This window comes from Sarcophilus harrisii, chromosome 3, assembly GCF_902635505.1.
Source record: "Sarcophilus harrisii chromosome 3, mSarHar1.11, whole genome shotgun sequence".
NCBI classification, from domain to species: domain Eukaryota; kingdom Metazoa; phylum Chordata; class Mammalia; order Dasyuromorphia; family Dasyuridae; genus Sarcophilus; species Sarcophilus harrisii.
The window spans coordinates 537,725,919-537,747,096 of record NC_045428.1 but is presented as its reverse complement, the minus strand read 5'-3'; the positions used below and the strand labels follow the sequence as shown (position 1 = coordinate 537,747,096).

Here is a 21,178-nt window from a genome sequence, read left to right as displayed (position 1 = left end):
AATGAAATCAGAAGACAAAGAAATAGCAACAAATTGAAACACAACTCACAATTTCTTGCAGCAATATATAAAAGAACTGACAGAATTGGTTTTATTATGTGCCCAAAGGCAAGAGGAAACCTCATTTCATGGGATTTTTGATCATCTCACTGTGATGAGCACAAGCAAAAAGATCACTGTGAAGACAATGGCAACTTATCTCGCAATATGGGTTTCATCCAGACTCTGCTCGAAGCTTCCAAAGTAGGAAACACATGACTGCCCAATGTGAAGGCAGGGCATTTTTAGTTTGCTCTCTTTGCTAGGAAGTTCTTCCTCATATCATATGTCTCTTAAGTAGCTTCTTATTCTGCCCAGTGAAGACAATCAAATCTACTCACTTTTCCATGTTAGCCCTTCATAATTACTTATTGTATTTCACTTCTCTTGTTTTTACAAATCCTCAATTCCTTTATTATAACCTTATATCATATTGTCTCTAATCCCATCCTTCTCCCAAAATGTGAATCACTCTTCTTTAAATGCATTCCATTGTGTTTCCTTACCTATAGCACAAAGAACTGATCACAGTATTTCCAATATGATTTGACTGGGGCAGAATACAAGGAAGCCATCACTTTCTTCTTTCTGGATTACCATGTTTCTTTCTAATCTAGATTGACATTAGCTTTTTGCCTTCTGTTCCACTTTAACTCATTTTAAACTTCAAGTTCACTAACTCCTCCAAGAATTGTTTTTACAGGAACTATGATCTAGCTAGCTTCTTGGAGGAGTCCAGCCTGTACATGTGAAATTGATTATTTGAAGCCCAATGTAGAAACTTACCTTTATTATTATTATATTTCATCTTATATCTTACATCCCACTTCTTGATTCTGTAATCTAATGCATTAGCCATCTTATTCATCTTTGGTTATTTTGCAAGTTTGACAAGGCAGCCAGTTATAATTTTGCTGAAGTCATTTTTGACAATATTGAATCATACAAGACCAAAGAGAAATCATTGGGATATTCTATCCAAAGCCTCTTTGAAATTGATATCAAGACTTTAATGTAATTTTTTAGCTCAAGTTGTAGTAGATATATACTACCACTATTAACCAACCTCCCTTTCTCTCTCTGGACTGACTCAAAGAAATTTAAACTCACATTGGCAGGCCAGGGGAGTTGTCCTGGGGGTAGGAGCAACTATTAGCAAGTACTTATTTGCCCCTGACCCCTTAGAGTATGAAGAATAACCCTCCTATGAGATGGATACATTCTCCTACTATTCATAACTTACTCATGAATCCCCTATTGGTTGCTTTCCATTTATATAAATCAGTCATAGTGATACATCATTGACTCAGATATGAAACATTAATTCAGTACAAGAAGAAAAAGCAAGATATCATAACATTTGTTCAAAGAAATTCAAAAGTAGTTAATAAAAAAACTTAGCAGTTCTCTCATAAACCTGAATCATATTTGCCACCAATACGTCCAACATAGAGAGTGCACATAAACCTACAGAAAACTAGTAATGAGGCTTGAGTAGGGAATACCATGTGCTCCTGGGGCAACTGATAAATCCGGCTTGCAAGTGTTAATGTTCTAAGAGCATGTCATCAACTAGGTGGAGTTCCTTCTCTAGACCTCTCTACTGTCCTGTTGATAAAATCACTTTGCTACTGTACTTGGGTTATGGCAAGTGTTCAGCCTTTTTTGTAAAACAGCAACACAATACTTATTCAGTATAAGTAGTTCTTTTAAATCTGTAGTTAGAAGAATTATTTAAGTCTGCTCTTTGAGCTGTGAGTTTTTTCCTTTCCAGGCAAAAAGGGCAGTGGAAGGCAATGCAGTCATGTCTCTCAGGAGTTTCTCCACTCTCCCAATGTAGATGGTGCCAAAGAGAGAGGATGTCAAGCTAGCCAGCTTTCACCCACTTCAGATAATTCATCTTTTCTCCAATCAGGTCCCAGCATCATATTCTTACCTCATCCTTACTCCTAATTAGTTCATGGCAGCAAAGTGCAATCCTTTCTCAGCTAGTCAAAGGCTCTAAGTCCTTTCCTCAGCTCTCAGTTCAGCTGCTGTTCATCAGTCTTTGTTGTGTTTGTTCTAGATTCTATGCCTTTCTCTTTCTGCATGCTGCTTTTTCTTGTCTTATCTTTTTATTTAACTTATGCTTTCAGCTTTTATTCTCTGGCTTCAATGGCTTATATCAGAACTTCCTTAACTCTCAGAAGGGGAAATAAGTCCACATTTCTATTACATATAATGGCTATAATAAATAGTCCCACTGCCCCAAATTCTTTGATGCCAAGTTTCTCAGCATTAAATTTCAAAATCCTGCTTATCATATTCAAATCTTCCCTCAGGAAACAATGAACTGAAACCGTCTTTCCCTTAATCATTGCTCTTACCCCTGAACTTATTTCAGTCAAGTCCCCTCATCATATTTCTCTGTGGAGATGCTCTTTCTCAGAGACTTAGAATTCTCTTAAATTGCTTTTCCCACATGAATATCCTTTATCTGCCTCTTTCAAAGAAGAAAATGTCCACACAAGAAAGAGGCATCATCTTGCCTAGTTATTCAATCAGTTCTGAGTTTACCTAACTGAATCCAACTGTATTTTTATATTTTATCCACAAGTAGACTGAAATTTTGTCAGATGCTTCATAGGAATTAGGGCAGCTAGATATCTTAGTAGATAAAGTGCTGAACCTAGAATCAGGAAGATCGCAGTTAAAGTGTGATCTCAGACCCTCAATAGCTCTGTGTTCCTGAAAATATTACTTAACTAAGGCTTGCCTCAGTTTCCTCATCTGTAAAATGTGGTTAACAATAGCATCTGTCCTCTAGTTTTGTTGTGAGGATCAAAGAAACAATATTTGTACAATGCATAGCACAATCCCTTGCATATATATGATAATGTACTAGTGTGATTAATTACCTTGTCAGAAAAATAAAATTAATTTGATAAATTTGGATGATGAATTCATGTTGGTTCTTAATTTTAGTACCCCAAGTACTTCAAAATCATGCCTTTAATTATATAAAATCTAGTTTTAAATTGGCCACCAGAAATGATGAAGGTGTCACCTCAGTTGTTTTCCATATGTTTCTATTAGTGAATAATAAAGCATCAGTTCACTATAATGTATTTCACTGGACTACTATTATTGGCATTTAGAGGTGGCAGGCAGCTGAGAGTCTTAAAGTAAAGGAAAAACAGTGGCTGCCAAGAGTTAATTAACCTGGTCACAAATATGGAGACTTGTTATAAATTTGGTTATTTACATAGAGAGATTCAGACTTTGATAGACTTTTTTTAAATTCTGAAAGAGTATAGCTGCATCTCAATTTCTTCTTCTGTAAACTTAAGATTATAATTTTCCTACCTTCTAGGAATTTCAGGAAGATAAAATGAGATATTTGTAAAGCACTTTGTAAACCTTAAAACATAATATAAATGCTAGCTCCAACTATTCATTTTTTGCAAATGAGGAAACTGTTATGAGAGAGGTTATGCCCAAAGTCACACAAGTGACAGGGCCAAGATTTGATCTCAGGTTTTACAAACCTATATTCAGAACTCTTTGTATTATTCTGTTTTGCCTCTCTAGCTCTCACAGATCTGAAGATGTAATTACATTTAGCACTATTAGTTCTTGGCTACTGAAATCTGGGCTCTACTGTTAAAACTAGTATAATTTACTTTTAAGATAATTATAATATTGAACAAGTATTTTGTCAAATGGTTTAGAGGGCTAAGAAGAGAAGGCAACTTTGTCTATTGAAGTGAACAAGAAGATGTTTGTGTGATGAATGAAAAACCTGATACACAAGTCTGGGGCTATTAATAATTGATTAATTAAGCCAGCTAATAATAAATTAATGCTTAGTGAATTCTTTTGGTAACCAAAAACCAAGACATAGAAACTGGAAACTTTAATGTAATTTTGGAAAAGAGGATATCCCTGACAAGTGAGAAACAACTATAATTAGTGAACAGTTAATGACAAGGTGGGCTAAAAAGTCTTCAGCTCCTCCTCTGGAAAATGGGGCTTGATCATGAGACTCAGCAATCTGGTTAGAGAATTCCATCCCCATTCAGACCACTCTGGTAAGTTTTCTCCTTTATGAGCTGGGTCACCCTAAATTCCAGTGTCCAGGTTCAAGGAGATGGGCTAATCCCCTCAGGATAAGGATTCACCTGCATTAGATTCTACTTACACTTCAAACAGATATAAGGTCTCCTACTTGGATGGGTCCTGTCCAAGATAAAGAAGCCTGTAACCCAAGAATTAGGGCAATTTCCTCTATGAGTCATATCCTTCAGAGACTACTAACTGATCAACAGGAGCAAAATAGAGGAAATGAGGAGATAATCTTAATTTTATAATTGGTTTTTAACATAATAATAAAATAATAATTTCTTTCAATATCCATGTTATAAGAATAGGAACAGGTGAATCCTGGGCTTGCTAACAAGGAGACTTCCAAAACCCTTCTTTATTTAGGAGAGATATTTATGTATGTCAGGTTCATAATAATCTATAAATGGGCTGCCAAGAGAATAACTGAGATTATTTATTACTATGCAGTGATTTAACAATCATTCCAACTATTATCCAACTAGACACTATAGGTTAAGAAAGACATTGCTAAATTGGAGAATATCCAATATGGTAAGGATACATGATAAGAATCAATTAAGTGATTAGAGAAAGTCTTGGGTAGGATAGACCTAGGGGGAAATATAATCAAACAACTGAAGAACTATCTTGATGAAGTCTAGACTTGTTCTGTTTAATCCTGGTAGGCAAAAATATGACCAAAGTAAGAAAGTTGTAGAGATAGATTTAGGTTATGTCAAAAAAAAACCATAACAACTACAGGAAAATGTCCAGTGTAATAGGCTACCTCAGAAGATGTTAATTTCTTCCTCACTGCAAGACTTCAAGCAGTGGCTGGATAACCATGTCGAATATGTCACTGTGAGGATTATTCTTGGATAAAGACTGAACAAGATCCTTCCAGGATTCTGTGAAATTTATTTGCGTGTAAGAACTTGGGCACCTGTCTCTCTTTCCTCACTACCTCTATTCCAGTATTACCCTTAAAAAAATAAATGAGCAAAAATGAGTCAAATACCTAATAAGTTCCTGAACTGTTATCATTGATTTAATATCATCCTCACTGTGCTTGCAGACTGACCCATATTGCCAACTATAATCTAAAGATTAATAAACTGTTTTTCTTTGGACATACTTTTCACAATATGTAATATATTCAGCTGATTATTAATGGTTATTAAACATACTGAGATTTTAAAGGAAATTTGATAATTCACCTCAAAAATGAGAGTAAATTTAAATTCAATGTATAATTTTTCTAGGGTTAATATTTTTTATCTATGCCATAAGAGGAATGTTGAAGAAATTTGGGGTTCATTTTTAAAATTCAATTTTATTTTTAGGTCCTTACTCTTATTACTCCTATTTCTACTTTCTTTATCCATATTTCCATGTTGAGAAAGCAAGAAATCAAAATTGGAATTAGCTATTAAAAGAGAAGATTGAGAACCAAAAGGAGGACAATTTTAACTCATTATAAGGAAGAACATTTTGATAATTATGTTCTCTAGTTGAAGGATGGTCGGCTTTGAAAAGTAGTTTTCACTTGAATTATTTATTCCAAGACTAGTTGGATGAATACCTATCAGAGATGCTACAGAGAGGATTCTCTGATTCTAAGATTACATGTATAATTATTTTAGATAAAGGCATAGATATTTCAAATGATTCATGATTTTACTGATGTGGGTAATCACTAAAATAAATTACAAATGCCTTCTCACCCCAGTTTCTTATTGCAGGGGCATCATTCATGATGTTAGTTAAAACTATTCATTACCTAATTAATCAATCAATTTATCAATCCTTTCTATTTAGAAATTCTATCACCCTCTCCATATTTAGTTAGGTCAGTGAACAACAGATACAGATCCATAACTGGCCTTCATACTAAAAGATAGAGCTTTTACATAGCTAGATACATAAAGATAAATACAGATATGGTATATATATATATATATATATATATATATATATATATACACATATGTATTATATTCATATATACTTGATATGGGGTTTATAGTGTAGGCTCAGTATGCATTTGTTTGTGGTGTGGAAGCTATAACTCATGAAATCTATTTTATTCCCCTGATTTATGCAGCTTCAAGAGAAATAGGATATTACTTTAACCAAGTAACTGTTGCGGTAAGAAAACCCCCTGTTTACAATATAGAATAAAAATCAGCAAAATGCTTTTTTTGATCCATAACTGTAAACAAAGATAGGAGAAAGAATCAATTGGCACATTGAGAAGGGAACTGAAGTCTCTGTGGAACTAGTAGACCTCTGAATGTGAGCCATTTCCCACAAATACTTTCTGTATACATACAGTCATGTTGTGTTCACCACCTATCAGCTTCTAATCTTGGGGACAATTTGTTTTGTTTCAGGGGAAGGGAAACAAAGATCTCCTAATTTGTTAGGGAGTCTGAAACTGGACAAAATCTACTTCTTTTGTGTATTTTTGCATAGGATTTCTGTTAAAAGGAAGATAAAACAGGAATTAAATATCCATTTACATGAAATGAAGGTTAAATGCAAAATCTTGAGTCAAATTAATAAGAAAATAAGCATTTATAGTCTTTTAAATACCAGGCACTGTGCTAAACACTTTATATTATCTCATTTGTTCCTCACAACAAACCTGTGATATAGTTGCTGTTATTTTGCCTGTTTTTCAGTGGAGGAAACCAAGGCAATTAGAGATGAAGTCACTTGCCTAGTATCATACAGGTAGTTAGAAGCTGGATTTAAATTCAAGTCTTCTTGCCTATATGCCCCATATGCTTTACACTGCATCACTAGCTACCTCACAGAGGAAGTCTACTTCCTCTGTCCTTTCTCTGACATGACATAACTAATTAATTAATTAGCTAGGTGGCCACTAGTTGACACTACCCTCATACCGCTGGCCCATTGGCTATACTGGAGAGTAGTCAGTGCAGGAAGTAGGCTTTATTTGTACTCAAAAGCAGGTGTCCCCAACTGAAACTACTATTCTCTCTGACTTTTTTCAAGAGTGGGCAACCTGACTGGTTTTATTTCTCTGTATATCTAGAGATATGATTCACAACATGTTAAGTCTTTCCAATGAGATCTGAGTTCCCATCTTACAGAAGCCTCTAACAACCAATTTACCTTATTTATAGGACTTAGATGATTTGCTTTTTTGGGGGAATGTGATGTATTGAAAAGTAAAGTAGCTGTAAATGATTTATAGACTTTACTCTTATCATCCAGCCTTTCACTCTCTCTGGGGGAATGATTAAGGACAAGGTTTCAGGTTCAGAACTCAGAAGCACTTGAAAGAAATGGGCAATTTGGCAGAGGTTGGCACCACATTTCATTTGTCTCACTATGACTGGGGATTTTCATGGTAACTATCAGTTCCATTGATCTTTCCCTGTCCTGCATCTTGGCTCTTCCTATTCTTGTTCTGCCAGTTCTGCAGTGCCCTAAAGCCCCAGCTTCCGATATCTGCCCCTGTGGGTCTCTCAATTTTACAGAAGCATCTCTGACTCTGCTGCAGGAAGAAAACAAAGTAGACCAGCAAACTGGATTCCTCTCCTGGGGGTGATTTATACTTGCTTTGTACTCACTTATGAAGATCAGTGTAAATGTGGCTATTTGTATGTTTGGGGGTTCCCTCCTTTTGACTTTATCCATCTAGCATAGTGAAAGGGCCACAGAATCTAAGAGACTTAGAGAATTATATGAGGAACTCCCTCCAAAAAATGATAGGAAGTTGTTTCTGCAACAGCCCCAGTTCCAGAGTTCTAAGCAGCTGTAGCCAGCCTTGCTCCTTCACCTGCCCCTTGTTTATATGATGCCCACTTGTTCCCAAGAACACTGTGGTTTTGGTGGGGGAGTATGCCCCAGACTTACATATTGGTGTAACATTAAGTAATCATTGCTTTTTCTTGTTCTAAGCTCGTTTTTAAATTAATTGATGAGTCATTTCCCAATGTTTAATGGTCAAAGTATATGAACAGTTTTTTAGCACAAAAAGTCAAATCTATCGATAGTCACATGAAAAAAAATGCTCTAAGTTACTAATAATCAGAGATACACAAATGAAAACCACATCGCACCCATCAGATTGATTAATATGACAGAAAAGCAAAATCACAAATATTAAAGGGAATGTGGAACTGTTGGTGGAATTGTGAAATAATCCAACTATTTTAAAGAATAACTTGAAACTCTGCCCAAAGGGCACTGTATATAATTCTGCATACCCAGTGATATAGCCATACTACTATTAGGACTCATTAGCTGAGATCAAACCCTTAAACTGAATAATTTAGAAATAAGTTTATTAAGTCATCCACTAGAGGGGAAAGCTGAAAAAGAATTACATCCTACTGAGTGTCTGTAAGTTATACACTATGCAAGATTCAATGAAGGAACAAGGAAACAGTAGCTGATTGGCCAGTGTTGAGGCAGTTTCCAAATAAGAAATATTTGGTTGCTTGAGATGAATGGTAGGGGAAAATGCTTTACATTAATCTTTGTTCTGACTGGGTTTCTAGTTAGTATAACTTAAATTCTGTAGTGAGCATTAAATAAATCTGATTGCTAAGTAATAGATCTTGTTTCTCAACCATGAATGGGTAAGTTCCAACAATGAAATAGTTTTCTTATTGTTTCCTCTGCTTTGAACACAATTACAGAAGTAGATAGCTAGGTAAAGGTTTAAAATAGCCTGAATCAGTGGAGGCACATCCTTCACTGCTCATCTTATCAAGAACTTGATAGAATTTAAGAAGTAATAGGGACCAGATTGGTAGCAACTCATAGTCAGAGGGATAAAATTGGATAAGTATCAGGATTGTAAATCAGGGGATTTAGACTTGTACCAGGTTCACTATACAATACAAGATTTCTGAGATATTGGAAGAGCACAAATGACCACATATATTATAAAAGTTAAAACAAAAAAGACTTTCACAATCTCATGATTCCTTCAATGTCATAAAAGTTGAACAAATTTATTTAAACATATACATTATATATTCCTTAAGGAAACAAATTAAGTCAAGTTATAGATTAAGTTACATTTAATTTATTTCATCTCTTATTTTAGCTGTTTCATGTAGCCGTCTGATACTTGCAATTTCCCTTTGAAATTCTGGAATATGCCTCATTTCCAAGGCAATTTAAAGAAATGCTTCCACTTAATTTGGTTTTTCAATAAATAGTTAATATAGTAAAAACCAGTTCAAGCCTGATGAAGCTAGCCTTATACTTGTTCTATTGTCATTATTTTTAATAGAAATATTTAAAGCTATATACATCTATACATTTTCACTATCATGCTATCACATATACACACTATCACACACACACATATATATATATATATATATATGTATATATATATATATATATATATATATAGAGAGAGAGAGAGAGAGAGAGAGAGAGAGAGAAAGATATAGATAGATATATAGATATATATTTGGGAACTTCCAGATTTTCACTTTAGATATTTACAAAGTCTGTGGTATGTTTCCTAATCCTAAATAATTATTATGAATTTTAAGCAAAATATACCCAACTAAAATCTTGATAATTGTGTCATAATCTGGGTATCACATTTCAACTTAACAGCATTTCAGTTGTTGCAATGATTTTTCCAAATATTTACAAAAACCAAAGTAGAAGCTAACAATATTATGTTTTTAAAAAATACAACAAAACTTTTTTTTGCCAGCAAATAACATCAATTTGGCTGAGTACATGTCCAAATCTTCTTACATAGAAAATCGCTTTACCCATTTATCAATTTGACATTCTATACTAATCACTTTCAAAAAACCAAAATAGAACAATCACACTTTTCATTCTTATTCAAGCAATTTCTAAACATATTGCCTTAATAACAAATATCAAGTACATTTGCCAAATATCAAGTACATTTTCCATTAAGATATGATATACCTATAGAATCAACACAATAGGATAGTGACAGAACATCTCACTTTAATTGAGACCACATAATTTAATTTTGGAATAAACTAAGTTAAATCTGGATTTGTAATCAGAAAAAGTATCATTAAAAATCTGTTTTCCCAAGGACTATGTGCTGTCAGCAACTCAAATTATAGAACCCACTGCTTTCAGCTAACTCCATTTCAAAAATTCATAGTGGTAGTTTCACATTCTCCTCCTTCTTAAAATATTTCAGTATTTACAAAAATCTTCAAGCTTTAATTTGGCATTTTATAACAAAGGAACTATGTTTCAATTACAAATTTAGTCTCTAATTAGTTTATATTGTCATGTATTTTAACTGACCAGTAAAAAGTTTTCTTTTGCTTGTCTGACTTAATTTCTATAATCCTACACTGGTTACCACTGAAATAGCAGAAAATAATATTTAGGGTTTTGTTTTTAGTTTCTCTTCTTCCTAAAACCTTATCTCCTGAGGAAAATTGAAAGGAGGAGTAAATCCCTACTTATTTGAATAGAGAGTTTAGCATGAGGTTACAGAAAGCTGGGAGAAGTGTTTCAAGTATGAAACTTTCTTAATCTTCCCTAGCACTCTAAATTATCTGGCTGCATTTTTTAAACATAGAAGTCTTTATGGGAGGGATTCCCCTTACAAATTTTCCAAAGTACCAGAAATTATCAATAACAGCAAACACAGCACAAGACAAAGATTTTCCTGTGAAGATAATAGGTAAAGGAGAGAGAGAGAGAGAAAGAAAAAAAAAGTAGGGTCCCTACTGTTGAAACATGAACATTTAGCCCATCAAAACTCAATCCTGGACAGAAGTTTATTTGACCAATACACATACAAGCCTCCTTCATTAATCTGGGATCATCCTAAATGAATGACTGTAGGAATGGTTGAATGTGGTCACTCAATCAACTAACTTGATAAAAAATTCCCTGTTGGTAGTTTACAGGGTTTAAATGACAGCCTTTGGTTTCCTACCATAGCATACAGTCACAGATCTAAGTATCTAATTTATTTTCTAATAGTCATGGGAAGGTAAGAGAAGAACAGGAAGAGAAATGGAAAAAAAGGAGAAAGATCTCCTGGAGGATTAGCTGAATTAACAGATAGCAGATCTGTCCCCCCCCCCCAAACTTCTTGCTTGATCAATCTAAGATGACTATTCATTTGCCAGTCAGGGTGAATAGGTTAGTTCTAACCCTCTTTGAGTAATTCCTCCAGTCAAGCTGGCACACAGTTCCAATACCTGAAGTCTTCCATCCTAATACCTAATCTGAGGTTAGGGGTATTTGATTGTATTGTTTTTGAACCAAAGGGGTTCCAAACACCCAGTTGATCCTATCTGGTTTAAATTCCACATCTTGGATCAACTGTCAGTGATCCTCACCAATTCTTTAGCTGAGAACAAAACCCCAAACTAAAATAATTTGAAGCTTATTAAGTCATTCAGCAGAGGGAGAGCCAAAAAGAGATGTCTCACTCCCCAAGTGTCTGTAAGTTGCATGTTATATAGGATTCAAAGGAACAAGGAATCAGTAGTTGATTGTCTAGCAGAGACAGTTTTCTTATAAGACATGTGGGTTGCTTGAGATGTAGAGTGGGAGAAAACTTAAAAATAATCTTTAAAAAATCAGATCTGAGTAGATTTCTATTCAGCATAAAGTAGGCTCTGAGGTCAATATTAAATTATTGGGTCTCTAACTAATAGATCTTGTTTCTTGACCACAAAGAACTAGGTCAAAGTTCTTTTGTATCTCAGTGACAAAATATGTTTCTCAAAACAGGGGTCCTCAAACATTTTAAATAGGGGGCCAGTTCACTGTCCCTCAGATTGTTGGAGGGCCGGACTATAGTAAAAACAAAAACTTTGTTTGGTGGGCCTTTAAATAAAGAAACTTCATAGCCCTGGGTGAAGGGGATAATCGTCCTCAGCTGCCATATAGCTTGAGGACCCCTGCAAAAGATCAAAGAAAAAGGAAAAGGACTCATGTACAAAAATATACCTCTCTTTGTGGTAGCAAAGAATTAGAAAGAGAAGACATACTCATTCAATTGAGGATGGTGGAACAACTTTTCATATGAGATTGTGATAGAATGTCATTGTGCTATAAGAGATGAGAATATAAACTTCAAAAGCAAAACCTGAGAAGACTTATATGAAATGATACAAAGTGAAGTGAGCATTACCAGAACATTGTACACTATAATAGCAATACTGTTAAATCCTAACAATCAACTGTGAAAGACTTAGCTATTTTGATAAACACAATGATCCATGACAAAAAAAAATTCTCAACAGTTTCAGAGAATTTATGAATTCCTGAGTATGGATTAAAGCATATTTTCTTACACTTTTTCTTCTTTTGTGCTTTTCTTCTTTTGTATTTATTTCCTAATATGGCTGATGTGGAAATATAACTTCATAAGTATATAATTAATATATTCTTAATGGGTAGGAGAGAGGCAAGAAGGAAAAAGGAATTTGAAACTGAAAAAACAATTAAAAATTAAATTTTGAAAATTAAAAAAAATAGTGAGTTAACTGGCTGATTTGTAAATAGAAATACATTTCCCTCTAGAAGCTTAGGAGCTATGAAGTAGGAGTATAGCTAGCTACCCACTCAGATTTTGAACCAACCTTCCCTTTGGGGAACCTCAATCCACTATCAGTGATTGGGCTTAGAAGGAATTTAAATATTTATATAAGAAAGTGTATTGGAATAGTTACCTGGCTATTACATGTCTTTCTGTCTATCTCTCTCTTTACCTATCTCCCTATCTCTTTATCTGTATGTTCATATAATAGCTAATGTTTATATAGTACTCTAACATTTGAAAAAATTTATAAATTTTATTTCATTTGTTTGAACCTCATAATAGCCATGTGAGGTAGATGCTATTATTATCTTGCATTTTACAGATAAGGAAAATGAAATTAAGTGATTTGTCTAGAATCATACCACTAGAAAGTGTCAAAAACTAGATTTGAATTCAGGTCTTCCTAATTCCAGATTCAACATTTTTTTTTTAGGCCATGTAATTGTCTTGGAATTTAAATCTGAACATACACACGCACACGCACACACTGAAAGAGAGAGAGAGAACGCTATAAGATTGATTCAGAGAAGTCATTGCCAGAAAGTTTGAATTGCTTTGGTCACAGCAGTTATGGAGACATCATATATTAGGAAATGAGAGTGGCAGCAAAGAGAAGAAGAACGCCTACTGTTTAAATAATGAACCCTGTATAAATATAATAAAGCAAGAATTTCAGAAATATTATTTAACCACATCTTATTTTTTATTTCTCAATCACAATATTGGTACCATAATTTTGCAACAAAAATTAGGGATATATACTATAAATATTCAGTAAACTATTTAATTATTTATGTTAAGCATCTTGGTTAAGTACATGATTTTTATAGTTTAATATTTTCCCTAGTAAAAATATTATTTTTTTTCTTCCTTTCAATTCTTCTTGCTCATTGTTAAGGAAAAGAAAAATAGTCCTTTTGTAACAAATATGCAATGACAAGCAAAACAACTCTCTTCATTGGTTATCATCTATCCTCTTGAATCATGGTTGATTGCTACATTGAGCAATGTTAGGTCTTTCAATATTGTCTTTACACTGTTGTTGTTACTGAATAAATTGTTCTTTTTGACATGAACAGAATAGGAACAATTTATTCAGTAACAATAATAGAACAGAATGGTTGAACCAGTTCATTTCTTCACTAACCAATCTTTTTTCTTTAAACCCTAGCAACATACATTATTTTTTTTCTTATAAACTTTGATAATCTGACTGTGAAGTATAACCTTGGAGTTATTTTTTATTTGCTTTTCTCTAATTATTAGTGATTTGGAATATTTTCTTTCATAGGACTCTTAATAGTTTTGTTTAGTTTCCTTAGAAATCTGCCTATTCATATACCTTGACCCATGCATATCATTTTAATATAGTATAATTTTAACACAGATTCAACTTTTAGGGTGTATAGACTGAGACAGGCTGTTAACTTGTATGTGCTTTCATGCCCACATGACATGAGTTTAACATAAAATTCAGTTCAGAGGTAAGTCTATTTTATGAGTATTAGGAGATAATATTAACTGCAAAAGTTGAACAATGGAATCAGAATCAGTAGTAAAGGAAATTTCATATTCAAAACCAAGAGAGAAAACAGGGTTTCTACTAGTTCTCTTTTGTTCAAACTGAGAAAACTTTCTGAAGGAGTAGAATTTGTTCAAATTGAGAAGGCTTCCTGAAGGAGTAGAAGTGATCTGAGAGCTGCTCTAATGGCAGAGTGTTACACAGGTGGTCCTTCCAGCCCCCTACATTGGCAATGGTGTTTTTTTCCCTTGGATTTATTCAGGTTTGTCTATACTCAAACTGTCATGGTTAGATAACATGTTCCCAGTTTCTATTAATGCTTCTTCCCTTGTTATATTTTCACAGCTCAATGTGGGGGAACTGTTGAGGAAATGGAAGGGGTTATCCTGAGCCCTGGATTTCCGGGAAACTACCCCAGCAACATGGATTGCTCCTGGAGGATCACACTGCCTGTGGGCTTTGGTAAGTCTTATGGAGTCAAGGACTTTGTGTCCTCTTATGTTCAGAACCCTGGACAGGATGTCATGAAGTCTGGTTTTAGGTCCCAGATCTGCAAATGTCATTCTGTGACTTTGTGCAAATCTTTTAATCATATTAGCTTATCTGTTAAATGGGCAAATAATCCTTGCTTCATCGGCCTCATTCAAAATTGTTGTCAGAGTAAAAGGAAAGCATAGTTATGAATGTGTTTGAAAAGAGAAGTTAAAATATTTTAAGAAACCTAAGAAGGGATTGAGAAATGCCTTAAAATTAAGAGGTTTTGAATATAAAACAATGTTTCAAATAGCATTTATCCATTTGACATGAGTTTTAACTTGTGCTGGTTTATGATTCAGCATCATTCTGACTACGAATATTTCCATATATGGAAAGAGCCAGGGGTTGGGCTCTGTGTAGAACTGTTCTCATTTACAAGGAAAGAATGGGGTTTCTAAGTATATATTTCTTTGCCCATTGAATGGGAAACAATTTATAACTTGTGCCAAGGCTGAAGAATAGCTCACTTTGATAATTATAGCTTATTTAAAAAGGTGCTAGGGGAAGAACTAAAGCACATTGAAAAGTTTTGTTTCCAAAACTGAATGCAACAAATGTTGCTTAAGGGCCTATTGAAGAGCATTGGTCTTTGCATGAGGGGAACTAGAATAGTTTAGAAAAGACATGACTCCAGGTCTTATAGACCTTTTCTATAAGAAATAGAATTTTTATTAATGGACTCCAGGTGCAGGATATTAGAACCTCTCTGTGAATCAGGTAGTTCTTTCTAGTGTAGAAACTTCAGTAAAACAGTAAATCCCTAGGTAGTAAATTAAGGATTTAAGGGAACAAGAATCAAATTAAGAAAAATTTAAACATTCAGATTTTGGTAGATGTCAGATTCTTTAATACATCCTTAATGGTAGTTTACTATTTTTTCATCTCTGGGCTGAATATTGTAAGAAACATGGAAAAAAGAGTCTCCTTTGAGATAGTAATATTAATTAATCAATAAGCATTAAACAGTTACTAATAAAGCAAAAACAGTCCCTGTTGTTAAGGAACTTTCATTCTAACATGGGGAACCACAGATAATATATACATACATACATATATATATATATATATATAAAACAGAAAGAACAAAGTGATATATAATAAATGCAAAATAGTACTTGCTATAGGAAGTCAGAAGAAAGAGAAGCTCTGTGAGCTAATCTGTAATTCATATAAACTTTCTTAGAAGTGGATAAATATTCTAGGTTGTAGTATGGTTTGAACAAAGATAAGGAGATAGGAATAAACAGGTGTGTTTTTTGAGGAAACCAGCTTGATTGTTTCCAATGTTAATGCACAGAACTTTGAACAGTTTGTAAAAACAAAAGAAACTATAGATTCTAAACTCTAAAAAGTTCACTTATCACTTCCATCATACTGACTGCTGCCGTTCACATGGAAAATACTTCAACTTCTTTTACTCCCCATACTTCGAGTGTAGAAGATAAATGCTACTTACAGAAGGAATTTGGCCATTACAAACTCAGAAGTTCTCTGTGAAGCTCATATCTTCTGTGACTACTAATGCTATCATTATTGACTTGAATCCCCTCCAAAGAAAGATAATAATTGCTGATATGTAGGGAGAGCATAGAGCTTCACAAAATGCTTTATGTGAATCCTGTCACATGATTTTCCCCAAAACCCCATGAGGCACAAATACAAAAGTGTTATTGTAGAAATGAGGAAATTGATGAAAAGTTAAATGATTTACCCATAGAACCAAAACTAATTAATCTTGGAAGTTGAACTGAAATCCAAGTATCTTCTGATTCAAAGTCCAATACTATTTCCACTATATTATCATGTCTCTCTCAAAGCTATAGGAATATAATCATGTTCAGTCCTTTCTTCCTCCTTCCACTAGTTAGTTTGTTCCTGAAGCTTGTTCCTTTATTTTATTGTTGTTATTCAAGTGTTTTAGTCATATCCGACTCCCTTTTGGGGTTTTCTTGATAGAGATATCAGAGTGCCTCACCAATTTATTCTCTAACTCATTTTTACAGACTTGGAAAATAAGGCAAACAGGATTAAGTGACTTGCCCTGGGTCACACAGTAAGTGTTTGAGGTCAGATTTGAACTCAAAAAGTTGAGTTTTCCTGACTCCAAGCCCAGTATTCTATTCACTGAATCTCCTAGCTTTGTTCCCACTTATTCTGAACTCATTCAACAAAAGAAAAAATAATGGTTTAAAAAAGGTTTCCATTAGCAATTCAGGAAAAGGGGGAACAAGTATCAAGCACTTAATTTAGAATACAAAATAATGGATTTGTGGAGCCCAGGATTTTTATCTTATAGTCTTCTTAGTCTGAACTTACAAATCAGAGCCGTGTTTTGGCTTCCTGCGCTAATATAGCTGCTGCCATAAAGAGGTGGCATCTTGCCCTAGAAGTGAGGTCTTCATGCATCCACCCTGCTAATTAGTCCCTACACATTTTCACATTTCCATTAAACTGCTGCTACTGACTTCTCTTATCAAATCAGAGTCAGACAGTACACTTCTTCAAAATGATTGATATCAAGATCCCCTCCCCCACATGGAATATTACATAATTATATTATAATTTTACTCACATCAGTTCCTTACTTTCTATTCCTACTACCACCACTCTAGTTCAGGCCCTCCCTTGAACTATTGCAATAGCCTCCTAATTAGTCCACCTATATTAAATGTCTACCCTTTACTTTTACGTAGCTTCCAAAATTATTTTAATAATTTACAGGGTTTGACCCTTTTGCATTAGGATAAAATACAGATTCCTTAGGTGTCATTTAAGGTCCTTTACTGTTTGACTCCTAAATACTTACCTTGCTTCCCCTCATCCCCATTATTCTTCATTAATGCACTCTGTGTTCCAGCCAAGTATCTTTAGACCATAGTTCTTCATTGTCATTCTCTCCTGCCATTACATTCAGAAAAGCCATCCCCTTTGTCTAGAACACACTCCTTCTTTATTTCTACCTGTTGAAATTCTTTTTCTTTAGGGCCCTAATTTAAGGACTTGTCTCCTCTCAAATTTCATGAACTGGATCTCTCCCTCTTAAAAATGCTAGAAACACTTTGCCCATACCTGTCTTTTGCACTTATACTCTCTAACTTGTACAATAGTTATTTTTGTATTCATCTTACCTCCTTTATGTCTCCCCCAAATTTTAAAATTCTCAAGAGCAGAGCCAGAATTACCACTATTGTTATATCTCAAGCACAAAGCACAGAACTATGTACACAATAGGCATGTTATGAATTCTTATTATTATTACATTATTGTATTATATAATACCAATTAATAGAGAAACATTATTTCAAATCCTAAAATATTTAAATGTAACAAAAACAAAGCAAATTATTTAGGCCAAGTTGTTTATAGGTATTTTTATTTGAAATTGTTACTATATTAAAATATACTGAGTAAAATGAAGAAAAACTAAGGCTCTTAAAGCAATCTTTAAGTGACTTACTATATGATCTTTCAACTAGTAAATGGCTGAGGCATGATTTGTTTTTTTTTTCTTTGTTTGTTTTGTATTCTAGACAATTGGGGTTATGTGACTTGCTCAGGTTCACACAACTAGTGTTAAGCAACTGAGGCCAGATTTCAATTTAGGGATTCCTGACTTCAGGGATGATGCTCTATCCACTATGCCATTTAGTTGCCCTCTGGGGCACAATTTGAATTTAATGTCTCTTGATTTCACATCAAATATTCTGATCTTCTATCCATTACATTGTCCAATCTGACATCCACAAGAATTCCTTTCAATAGTACATAGTATTTTATATAGGACTATATTCTGGCTTCACCATCAAAAAAGATATCAAACAATCTTGCTAATTATCATCATTGTTTGTCCTTCATTCTCAAAGACAACCATGACATCAAGGAGATGATGCCATGATATGCAAGTAAATTGTATTTAAGTGAGGGAAGGCTCCCTCCAGAGCCATCTGGGTCCAGTGGCCAGATGTAGACCAGGACAACTGGAGATGTCCCTGAATGAATCAGATTTGAACTCGAGTCTTCCTACAGTCCAGCATTATATCTACTGGGCCACTTGATTTCTCTACTTGATAGGAAGGAATAGAACCAGTATATGAATGAACCTTGAACTCCAAAACCAGTCTATAAACATTAAAAACAAATGGAAAAACTCAAAATGTGTACAAAAACTTTCCAACAACAGCAATAAAAAAACCCTCTCTTTCTAGAAGAATTAGTAGAGCCAGGGATCTGTATCAAGAGCTTTCAGTGAATGCTAAGGTCTTTGGGGATAGTTGTTCTTGGTTGTCTGTCTGTCAGATGTCAGTCATCTTGTTGCAACATAAAGAGAAGTCCATTTCAATAAGCCCTATTTTGGAGGGAGATGTAGCAGTAGAAAATAAGGATACTTTTTGGTTGTTCTTTTAATATTTTATTCAAACAGATAAAATTAATTAAATGTTTAGGTAAGGCAACTAGTCAGCTTGCTGGTAGCCAGTTCAACTGCTAGCTGGTGTGCAGACTTCTTATCTTTCAGTTGGTCAATGGCAATTAGTTTGTCTTAGGAGTAGTTCTTTATACAACTGTCTGGTTCTTTCAAAGCAATACTAAATCGATAGCTATTCTAGAGAATTTATTTTATTAAATCAAGAAGGAAACAAATATTTACTGTGATAGACAATGCAGGGGATACCTAGATAATTAAGGCATGACTTCTTATCCCCAAAATGTACATAAATCATTAAAATGTAAAATAAAATAAAATGTGGCAAGTGCATGAATGAATAAAGTTCTGTGAGAGTTGTAAGAAAGAAGAAATCATTGTTTGCTGTTGATATCAGGGAAGGTTTCCTAGAAGAGGTGACAAATGAGCTGAATCTTAAAGGTTAGATTACATTTAAACAGAAATAGAAGGGGAAAGTATCGCAGAGTTATTTATGTAAATAAGAGCAGCGAGTTATAGGACATATTTAGTGCACTTGTCCCATGACTAATCCAGTGAAATGGAATAGTAATATATAAAGGGAGGTAGGCACTGATGTTAGGGGAATTTGAATATCCTTCAAAGGAATTGGAACTTAATTTGGACTCTTGTGGCCCATGGCTATAGGAGTGTTGTATAAAACTAAAGAGAATTTTGAAATTCTGTCACCTTCTCTTAAACAAGCAAGCATGACATTCACAAAGAATGTATCTTGTGTCTAACATTAAAGGCAAATAAAGATGGTCATCAGGGTAATCTGAAAACACAGCTCAAATAGGAACACTTAAGGCTCTTATGTACTTTGCAATATAAGGTCTCTAATGTTCATCAAAATAGATGACTACAATCAAATGTACAATCTCATCTTCTGTGTGTGTGATCTTTCTGAGTACCCTTGTACTCTGTTACTTTTTGCATCTGTTCTCAGGCTTGCCCTTAAGGAAATATTTTAGGTCTGTCACTCTGGGAATTGTTCTTGCAGCAACAGTATCAGTTTTTGCAATCAGGCTGCCCTCATCTAATCTGGGAGATCAAAAGCAGTTTATTCCTGGCTGACCTTTCAATTTCCCTGATACAGGTAAACTGTACTTTCTGCTCTGTAAATAAGGCTGTCCACATGCTTGCTTGGGAGTAGAGAAGTATAACACATAGACTTCGAAAATTCAAGTTAACAAAATATTAAAAGAAGTAATGTGGGATAATAGAAAGAATACTAGAACTTGTTACCAAGACTGAGACCTTTATAAATTGGATTCAGGTTGCCTCACTCCCTAAAACCTGCTCCCACCAAAATCTGAAATTCTAATTAGGCCAAATAATGATCAGGAAATTCAATGAGAATAAATGACATCTTCTGTCCTCAAAAAAATCAAACGTAAATTTACTGTCATAATAGGAAAAGAGTCCCTTAAACAATGAGAATACCGGAGCAACCAGAGACTAAAAACATGTAGTCTACAAAGCACAATGTCTGGAAACAGCAAGAGTGAAGGGTTTCCCTGAGAAAGCCTCAGAGTGAGGACTTTGAAAGCCTTGGGGAAATACAGGAAGAAGCAACTCCCATGGTACTGACCAGCTGATCAGTGGTCAGAGAAAGTATTCTTCTCTGCTCAGAGACATTTAGGTCTCTATACTCAATCCTGAGATTCCAGAGATAGTCCTGGAGACGTAACACTCCATAGTGCTATTTCGTAGATCCAGAAGAGTCTAACCCTGGGAGGTGGAAGTAATCAGAGGAATACCAAACATCCAGGTAAGAATAAGCAAGGCCAACCACCTTATCTAATAGGGTATCGGGATGTGGAGGGTGGTCCTGGCTTATAACCCTAATTCAACAACCAAAGTTGGAGAAATGAGAAAATCATCCAAAACACCATGCTGAATCAAAAATTATTACAAATCTAACTCTATAACAACTGCAAGTGGAGATTCAAAGGAAAAATGGATTTTCCAAAAAAAAAAAAACTACATG

General features: G+C 34.4%; 1 protein-coding gene across 1 annotated transcript in view; it reads left to right on the top strand.

The window, feature by feature from the left end:
• CSMD2 (CUB and Sushi multiple domains 2) overlaps positions 1-21,178 on the top strand; it is a 994,819-nt gene that overhangs the window by 845,375 nt on the left and 128,266 nt on the right. Inside the window, exon 40 of the mRNA XM_031962095.1 lies at positions 14,556-14,672. Within this exon, the coding sequence (XP_031817955.1) occupies positions 14,556-14,672 (117 nt within the window). The remainder of the gene's footprint in view (positions 1-14,555; positions 14,673-21,178) is intronic.